The 10,053-nt window shown below is 40.2% G+C and overlaps 1 protein-coding gene across 1 annotated transcript; it reads right to left on the bottom strand.

Annotated features, from left to right (window-relative positions):
• Window positions 1-535: 535 nt before the first annotated feature.
• Window positions 536-9,773, bottom strand: LOC139658073 (protein Aster-B-like). The gene is made up of 12 exons (XM_071536101.1): window positions 9,522-9,773; window positions 8,590-8,773; window positions 7,747-7,890; window positions 6,671-6,789; window positions 5,795-5,937; window positions 5,439-5,542; window positions 4,684-4,872; window positions 3,691-3,778; window positions 2,361-2,372; window positions 2,116-2,223; window positions 1,087-1,207; window positions 536-625 (listed from the first exon to the last, which is right to left on the bottom strand). The coding sequence occupies exons 1-12, from the start codon at window positions 9,771-9,773 to the stop codon at window positions 536-538; spliced, it is 1,554 nt and encodes a 517-aa protein (XP_071392202.1).
• Between the last annotated feature and the right edge of the window lie 280 nt (window positions 9,774-10,053).

Genomic DNA, 10,053 nt, shown 5'->3' with positions numbered 1-10,053 from the left:
GTGGAGTAAAAAGGGATACTGCAGCTCTCGGAGTTCCTCAAAGGTGCTCCTGGAAGGAAATCCCTTCCTTGTTTATATATATATTTTTTGCTCCTCTTACAGTGAATGCACATATTATTCCAATATGGATTTTCCCTGTAAAAAAAAACCCATAGGAAGCCAGAAAAATTGCATGCTTTGAGTCAGTTTTGATCTTTGATACTGTAATAAAATAAAATAAAATAAAACTTTGCAATGCAACATTCTCTGAAAAGGAGGACTGTGGAGCCGGGATGGGTAAATGAATAAGAGCAATTAAGCCGAAGACGAGCCCTGCCACAGCGCTTCGTTTCCCAGGATGCATTGTGGTGCACTCTAGTCCAGGTAGATGAGGTCACTTCAGTCAGGTGTCTTGAAGAGGTATGAACCCCCGCTGACTAAATCCCTGTCCTCTTCTCTCCATCCACATGCTCACATGTTTGATTCTGTCTCCAGGCTCAGTAATGGGAGGATAAATATTGCACATCGTGTCTATGCCTTTGCTTGGGATTATCGATCAGTGATATTGATTCCTTTTCTCCTCCGACTCGGAGCTGTGGTCCCTGAGGCCGACGCCTTTCTGGAGGTTAAGTAGGGAGTTCTTCATCTGGGAGGGAGGGCATGGGAGAAATGGGTCAGACTGTGATTGAATATCAAAAATGAAATATTAAAGCTGCACTATAGGCAAAATTCTTATGAAGTAATCCAGCCGTTTTATGAGTCTAAATCACAACGTGGCGATTCAGCTGACATGAGGGTGAGGAGATAATGAGTGAATTTTCATTTTGGGGTGAACTATTCCTTTAACGACCCTTTGAGTTTTTTCCCCCCGTAGAAATGAATGGCAGAGAGTGAACGGTGACATCTGCTTCTAAAAGATGAACTCTTTCTAATGGATTCAAACTTTTTTAATTTTTCAAGCTTAAGCAAGCACACTTCCAGGATCTGGACCACAATGACACAAAGAAAACTGATTTGTTAAAATGTAAAAAAAAAGAAAAAGAAAATGGAGAATCAGAATAAAGAACCCAGAGAGGTTCTTAGAAACACCCTGACCTGCTGTCTCACCTCGTCTAACAACAGCACCGACGACTTGATGATCTCCTTCCATTTCTGCAGCTCGTCGTCGTGGTAACGCTGCTGGGACTCCAGCAGTTGCGCCCACTCCAGCTGGGTCTGGGGATGTTTGCTGAGGAGACACATACGTATATGCTGTACATGTAAACACAAACACACACAGGGCAGCAGTGTGGCTTGGTGGTTAGAGAATCCTTCAACCTGAGGATCCATGTTCAAGCCTCCAACTTCTAGCTTCAATTTCTGTTTAATTTGACAGACTATAGCTGGTGGCAGCTTTGGTTTGTCTGTGAAGTTTAATGGGTTGTGACTGACAGAAGGCGGGTCCTAATGCCACCACAGAGAATGTTAGCTATTGGTTGAAAGTTTTATTTTTGAGAGGAAAATGCAGATATCCCTGACCCAGAAGCAGTATCTTGCCTCTTCTTGTTTACAAGCAGAGACCAGATTCCCGAATGTGCACATTAATACATACCTGAATAATTACATTAATATGAAATGGTGAACAGAACTTGTTTCAAAATGTAAATGTTTATAGCTTGATATTAGTGTTCTGATTGTTGGCGTCTCATTCACAGTGATGGATTACCTTTATGGACTGAATTAGAAGTCTCTGGAGTTGTTTTCTATGCCATTTGGAACTGAGTGGGAGTGAGTGACGCATGGCAAAACTGATTTAAATTTTTTTTAATTGTGGCGCATGCATGTAAAAACAGCCAGAATTAACATTTAAGGGATGGAAAATGTAAAAAATGAGCCAAAAAAAAAAGCAAGCTGGAATTATCCTTTAACTTTCACTGATTTAACCTAAAAATAACCTTTTTCCCCCAACCAGAGATGTCCTCACAAGACTTATTCTGAATTTTATAATCTTTTGGAAATATTTGTACCAAATAGAAAAAAAAAAAAATCTTATGTATTTGCAGGCACACGCAAGCATACAGAGTTAACACTCCAGCCTGAGCACAATGTGAACTTCTTTTTAAACCGCCTTCTCTAAATATCCAAACATGCTGTTACCTCTCTTGTGGTCTCAGGCCCTGCCAGGCGGTGAGACTCTGTGTGGTGTACTCCAGCATCCACAGCTTGTAGAACAACATCATGTTCAGAAACACCAGCAGTACCAGGCTAGAGAACAGTGGAACAGTGGAAACCCCTCAGTCAGATTGTTCAAGAGAGCGTCACTCAGTATGTCGCTTAAATGCTACTTATTGGGATGAAATCAGGTCCGTCAAAAATATCTGGTATGGCTGAAATGAAAATACCTTATACAGATCCTATGGGATGCAATTGAAGACAAGGACAGAGGAAAAGAAACAGGTAGATTACAGCTTACAGAACAGCAAAACAGAGAAAGACAGAAAGTAGCATGCCTCCTCTAAAGTTCCCTTACTGTAGTGATAGGAGAGTGGGGAACAGAGTATATCAAACTAATATATGGTATTAGATGTCTTAGAATGACACGCACATACAAAGAGAGCTGGCTCCATCAAAATAGATGAATGTATGGATGCAGTGGGTGAAATGTACAACTTGTTCAAATTATTACATTTAGAGCTGCAACGATTAATCGATTAGTTGTCAACTATTAAATTAATCACCAACTATTTTGATAATCGATTAATCGGTTTGAGCAATTTTTTAAGAAAAATAAGTCAAAATTCTCTGATTCCAGCTTCTTAAATGTGAATATTTTCTGGTTTCTTTACTTCTCTATGACAGTAAACTTAATATCTTTGGGTTGTGGACAAAACAAGACATTTGAGGACGTCATCTTGGGCTTTGGGAAACACTGATCCACATTTTTTACCATTTTCTGACATTTTATAGACCAAACAACTAATCGATTAATCGAGAAAATAATCAACAGATTAATCGACAATGAAAATAATCGTTAGTTGCAGCTCTAATTACATTTGACCGTTTACATTTTAGGCATTGAGCTGATAGTCTTATCTGGAGTAACTTATAATGGACACATCAAGAAATTCCAAATACAGAGGCCAGAAATATTTTATTTTAAATCAAACCTAGTAAGACAACTCCATGAAAATCTCTTTGGCAACAGTGTCCACAGACAGTTACTCAATACTGTTGGGTGATAATGTTATGTTGCGATGTTATGATGTTATTCCTTCTCCCAGTACCGAGTAGTGTAATGGATTACTATTTCATAATATTACAGTTACCAATCATCAATGTGTTACTTTTGGAATATCCCCCTCTTACTATCAGACTGAAGAGGAATTATCCTAGAACTGTATCCCATTGACATCCCCTGATTTGTTTTCTTCATAATTAACCATTGTCTTCGTATACTGAGATAGCTTAGATAAGAAATGGCAGAAAAGTTGACTTTCACTGGGTGGAAGAATACCCACTACTTTCATTTTTAGGAGAAACAGGAGAAACTGAGTTATCCTAATTCCTGAGGGTAAGAGAGCATGCAATTGGCAATTATGACAGCTGAAAAGTAATAAAATGAGGAGTGTAATGAATTACTGCTTCCAGGAAGTAATATGAAAGCAATGAGATCACTTTTGAAATGAGTCATAAAAAATAATGCATTATGTTTTTGTTGACAGCATTACTCACACAAGGCTGATGAGGAGCAGCAGCTTGGAGACGCTGTAGAGCGCCAGGCCTCCTGGGGCGTCGGGGATATGTCTGGTCTGTGTTGAACCTGAAGCAAGATAAGACACCACTTCCCATCAATATGACCGCATTTCTACATGACTTTTTAAAGGTGCTACGTGTGGCATTTTGTGTTTCTCTCCCTGGCATCTTTGTCTTTACTGAAGAGGAGAAACATGTTGAAAGTGCAGAGGAAGAACAGCACCCTCTTCCTGTTCTGTGCTGCAAAGCGATCTAGCAGATTTCCCGCCAAATCCGACCAGGTGGCACGCAATGTAAAATGCAGAGCAGAGGCCGGTAGAGGCTGGTTATCTTCTCTGGTCTTGTTTTATTTACAATAATTATACTAATGTTTCATCATTATTTCATCTCAAAAAGTTAAACTGTATTATCTGCACTCTCAAAAGTAACAATACTTAAGTGCTGCCAAAGTTCAAGTATAGTAGTAAGTGCAGAAACCCATCCTCTCCCGGCAATCTTTGAAAAGAAAATTGCCCATGTGCATAAATATTTTTTGCTAGTTTTCAGTTTAGCTTTTTACACATCCTTATTTTTTTTTTATTCATATTTTCTTTCATATTCTCATATTTTCACATTGTTATATATTTCATGCATCTCTATATTTTTATTTATGTCATAAAAATGAGAGTGAAAATGAAACCTATGATTTACTAGTTATTCATACATATTCTCTAATTGGGAATTAAATTATAATGAAATTAACTATTCTGCGCTTGTCTAGGTACACCCTGGAAACTCCACAGAGACCCCTGGTAGTATATTTATATATATACGTATACTTAATAGTTGAAGTGAAAAAAAAAAGACATTTTAACTCTATGGGTGGGAGAAACTACTCTAACTTTGTCAACAGATGTCAAGTCTACCTTCAGTCCTACAGTATTTCATTGATCCTGGCCTGTTGTCACCCCCAACCCACCCCCTGCTGCTTACCTGCCACGTGCTTGATGTGGTGGATGTCCTCCTCATCGTCCTCAGGCGTGGTGACGGGGCTCAGGGCCTCGTCCATGTGGCCCAAGGGCCTCAAGTGATGGACCAGTGGTCGTTTCCTCCTCCTAACCGCCTTGCCCTTGGGGCTGTGGGGCTCCATCAGCGCCGCGTCCAACTTGCTCAGCTCCAGCTCTGGAGAGAGGGGAGAAGCCAGGACGATTGGTACAATGACTGGAATACCACATGGTCCGAGGAGCCAAGATTGAGTTTCTTGAATTTCATGCTATGCTGAGGGTGAACTGAAAAGGGTAGACTGGAACTTAAAAAGACTTAAATGGCTGAATCTAGCTGCCATCATCACATGTGAGGGATGGACGAAGAATCATCCCATCCGTTCTTATGTCCATCATCATCCTCACATGCAACACAACTGAATGGATTTTGATGAAAATTTGGGAAATGATGCATCTCACCACTGGACAGTTTTTTTCCTGTTGCATTGTTTTCTGCTTGGTTAAGGAGTTGAGATGGACTTAAGGTTACAGAGGGTTGATACACTGATGATACCTTGGTTTACTTCACAATTCTCAACAACATTTTGGATTTTAGTGAACTCTTTCATCTATCTTTGTCTTTAACTGTCAAGTCCAAGTTGCCACAACATGCATGGGAATGTTACCGGCTATGTAGTACAATTTCTCTCCATTTAGTTTTTCATTATGTCACGTCAAATGTTGTGTGTGTATTGTAGCACTAACCTAAGTGTCTAAAGTACTCGTCCAGGCCACTCCAGAAGTTTCTTTCAATGAAGCCCTTCACAAGCCCCCATGGCTGCTTCCTGTAACGGAGTTCTGTCGATACCCTGCAGGACACACACACACACACACAAAAACGAATGAAAAAACTAAGAGTTAAACTGCCTTGGAGACATTATAAACTTGACAATTTTGATGTCCATTTAGCAAGCTCCAAAGTATGTGGAGAGCAACATCCTGTTTCATGTTTTGACCCCATACTCTTAATTACATTGGATCTGAAATGACCCAATGACTCACTCAAAACACAGCTTGCTTTGGCCATAAAACACACAAGAGAGTCAAATATCGTCCCTCACCTTAGACGGCACTTGTTCTTGGCCACCCTGGTGAGCATGTAGCGGTTGAGAGTGTAGAAGTAGTCGTGGTAGGGAACGTCATGAGCTATCACCTCCGCATCGATGATATAGCACTCATTCTCCTGGCTGGCCTTGTACAGAGTCTGAACACACAACAGAACAGAGTCAGATGCAACTTTCAACTGACAAAAGCAAGTATGTCCACTATTTATATTAGTGACCAAATTCCATGAATTAAGGCTCATTCAATTTTATAGGAGATCCATCTAACATCTGCAAAATTCTTGTTTTTTTTATTTTGGCGCCACCTTTGGTGATAAGCGGTTATTGCTTTGGTGTTTTTGCACATAATGATAAAAGACACTCAGTGTAGACTGTGGACTTATATTTCTTCTACATTGTTACATTTATTCCAAACAAACCGCTTTTGTTGCTTCCGTAAACATAAAACAAGGATTTTTTTTTAGAACAGCAAATGTAAAATCTTTCATAAACTGGCTATAGATTGAATCTCTATTGTATGGTATCAATCGGTGATAGAGAGTAACAGACATTTATTTATAAGAAAAACCGGCAGATTATTACTTTAAAGAGTTTGATCAAAATGCATTTTTTGATTCAATAATTAATAATTCAAGCAAAATTATTTATCGACCCCTTTTATGTGATAAACCATTTTAAAGCTCTGAATGCAAAGATCAACGGAACCCACGGTGTGCCTCTTTTCCCATGTTGTATCACATTTTTTTTCACCCAAAAATGATATTGTATGTGTTTATACTTCAGTAAAGCTTCCAAGTCGTCATTGTATCTCGAGGAAGATAATAACACTTTTGCTGAGTCGTATCCTGCGGTGGCCCACTGATGTCCACCAACCTGCGTCTCGGTAACTGTGGCCGTCTTGGGAGCCAGGGGGTTAGTGAGGGCGATGGTGTACATGATCTCTCTGGTCTGGTTGCCGTCCTGCTCTTTCCTCCACGGGTGATACACCACATCTGCATGAGAAAAGACGCTCATTGAATTGTAGGTTTCCATTTGATGAAAATTCAACGCTTGTGTTGCGCTCTGATACTGTGTCTAATGAGGAGTAACAGGATTTCATTCCGTTTCAGCCAAAAGGTGACATCCAGGAGCTTGGCATGGCATTTTCAAAAGATATGGTAATTCTAATGAGGTTTTGAGGTGTTCAATTTATTGTCAGCTACATCGGAAACCATAATTACAAAATGGCAATCAGCACAAAACGGCCACGAAATATCAATGTGCTGAAGCTGGAGGCCTGAGCTATTAACTTATATTATAGAAAGAATGGATATGACAAAAACACAGCCATTGACCTTAAACAGAAATCTATTTGATGAGCTCATGAGTGACAAATATTTTACCACTGCAAAAAATCCATCTTAACAAGTTACTGAATATAGTGTTGACTCTTAAAATCTTTTTTTTCCTAAAACAAATAAAAAAAAAATCTGCCAACAAGCTGAGATCATTTTACTTGTTTCCAATGCAAACTTGTTCCCATTTTTTAAATCAAGAGTCATTTTCTCGTTATGAGTGGAGTGATCTACTTTGTTCTGCCTTGCTTCAATATAAAGTGAAACTGTATTAGAAACAAGACAGAATTAGCCCCAGTGGCAGAATTTCTTTTAGTTGTTTTAATAAAAAATATGAACCAGAAGGATTTGTTAAGATGCAGTGCAAGACTGAAAGCCGATACCAACACTTGATGGAAGATTTGACATTAAAAGATTTAGAGAAAGAGGAATGGACAGAAGGAAATAAAAGGTGGGAAGCTGGGAAGAAAGGAATTAAGGAAGAAGGAGCGGTTTGAAGGAATGTAGGATGAGTAAAAGTAACAGAGGAGGACAAGAAGGCGAGATCCATTTCCCGCTCTGCATGAGCCTGGACAGACAGGAGGTTGGAGATCCTGTATTCGGCGTGGAGTTTACCTGAGAACCTCCTCTGCTCCAGAAAGTCCCTCATGAACTGAGACTCGGTGAAGAGGATGTCGTACAGCTTGTCCACGCTGAACTTGTACACCTCGTTGATGTATTGCTTGCCGTTCAGGTCCTCGTGGAAAGCCTGCACCTCGCCTGCTTGAGCACAAACACACACAGAAAAGGAAAGTATAAGCGAGTGTCTATGTGCCTTTGTGTGTGTGTGTGTGTGTGTGTGTGTGTGTGTGTGTGTGTGTGTGTGTGGCGGGGTGGAGGGTAACATGAATTGAACAGACAAATGTGATGGTGACAAAAGTGGATGGTGACACATGTATGACAATATACAACTTAAGGTATTATGTTCGATGATGCGACAAATTATGTTATAATTTATCCTAAGATAGGTTACATTTGAATATATTTAATGTCAAATGTATTTCTGTACCATACAGTATGCAAATACATTCAAATGAGTGTAACACATATCATGAATGGACTATTTTTGTAAATTGGCATACATTTCTTCCATATTGTGCATATAATAAAATAACTGTAAAATTAACTGAGATCAAACAACACACTTATTAAAAGTGGGCGAGAAAAAAATTACAATTACATAAAAGCAAGCCAATAAAAGTATGTTTTACGAAGTGAAGGAATGTCATGAATGTCCATGAGGTAATTTAAAATTTTATATATGCGGTTAAAACACAAAATTTTTAAATAGGTGGTTTCCATATATATCAATAACATATTGTACATGTATGCAAATGTATGCAAATATATTTTGGTTGCAAATGTGTGCATGTGTGCATGTGTGTGTGTGTGTGTGTGTATGTGTGCTCCATCACACACCTTCATCATGCGTCTCAGATGAGTCGCTGAGCTCGGTGGGCAGGTCCTCGTTGTCGTTAAGGTCCAGTGAAGGTGAAGGGGCGTGGCTACTGAGCTGGCCGCTGCGGTTATCAGGGATGGGGAGGGTCAGGAGGTCAGCGTCAGGGAGAGGGGGGGGCATGTCCTCCACCAGGGCCAGATCATACTGCAGAAAAGAATAGCACAAGCCTGTAACAACAGTGATCACCATTGTTTAAAGTGCTTTCTGGATTAGGCAAATATAAAACCTCCAAACCAAAGTCAAGTGGAATCCTTTATGATATTCCACAATAAACATGTAAGTGATATAAAAGCATTTTAAATGATAAAGCAATGAATTCATTCACATTATTACATGGACTTCGGTTTATGAGACATTCATTACACCAAAACTTTCATTAGGTGTTCATGTAATACTTACAATATGTCCTTTATGACACAGCGGTTGAAGTGTGTGTCAGTTTATTGTGTGACAATTTCAAAATAAAAGTCCTCCAGGCAATTGCTCACAATCTGCAATTTCTTTTGAAACTCCATAATGGGGCTTTGAGATTTAAATTATGAAGAACAATAGAGAAGAGCCATTGTGCAAGCCATAACAAACTCATACGGCATCTCTTGATTCTGCTGCTGAATGAAGCAGCAAGATAGACGCTCACCACAGGATACTAGTTAATTGCACTGAGACAGTGGTTCCCAAAGTAGGCTCATTGAAGGGAGGAGTGATTGTGTTGTGGCTGCGGATTAGTTTAATTTCAGCATTATTGCATTCAAGTTAGCACCAAGTAAAGAATGTATAATGACTATTCTGAGGTGTCACTCTCTCCGCTGTTATCTCCCTGAAGCATAATAGAATTTTAGGAACTCCTGCATTAACCGACACCGTTTGACGGCGCCAAGTCCAGCCAACTCACGGGAACCGGTGGCTCAGTGCTGGGCAGCTCAGGCAGGGCGTTGTTGGGGAAGGCCTTGTGGGGCAGGACGGGGCTGACGTCGGGCTTGGCCTCGGGGCTCTTGGCGAGGGCGTTGCTAGAGTCGGTGCTGTGCTCGTTGTTGTCCTCTACCGGCAGCTCCTCGCAGTACCTGCACCATGGAGACGGACAGCAGCTGTAGGTCAAGGTTACCAGCTTGCTGCACACTGCCCGCACTGGGCTGCACACATGCATGGGCATGGAGGTGATGTGTGCATGCACAGTGTGTTGTCATGATGTTGGAGACTATTCCCCTTACCATATCAATTTTGCAGGTACGACCCGTGCAACTGCAATTCATGCACTGACTATTTGGCATCTTTGGATCTCTGGTCCAATGTTGCTTTGAATACTCACATATAAAAGTGGCTTTTTGAAGCCAACACATCCTAATTAGCATTCAACCTAATATGACTCCCCTAGTCTTTGTACATTAAGATTAAGTTACTTCAAAATTAATGTCCTTCCTCATGTG

Source organism: Centroberyx affinis, unplaced genomic scaffold (genome assembly GCF_046629955.1).
Source record: "Centroberyx affinis isolate AG114_WGS23_722 - 3 ecotype Tasmania unplaced genomic scaffold, CSIRO-AGI_Caff_v1 ptg002826l_1, whole genome shotgun sequence".
In the NCBI taxonomy this organism is placed as follows: Eukaryota; Metazoa; Chordata; class Actinopteri; order Beryciformes; family Berycidae; genus Centroberyx; species Centroberyx affinis.
This window is presented reverse-complemented; position numbering and strand designations above follow the sequence as displayed.

What these genes read in the sequence shown, in the direction of transcription:
- LOC139658073 (XM_071536101.1), bottom strand. Translation starts at nt 9,773, where the DNA reads ATGCATGTGTGCAGCCCAGTGCGGGCAGTGTGCAGCAAGCTGGTAACC. An exon ending in AAGAACAAGTGCCGTCTAAG is followed by an intron (nt 5,543 to 5,794) that starts GTGAGGGACGAT and finishes TGTGTCCTGCAG; the next exon opens with GGTATCGACAGAACTCCGTT. An exon ending in GGCCTGAGACCACAAGAGAG is followed by an intron (nt 1,208 to 2,115) that starts GTAACAGCATGT and finishes GTGTCTCCTCAG; the next exon opens with CAAACATCCCCAGACCCAGC.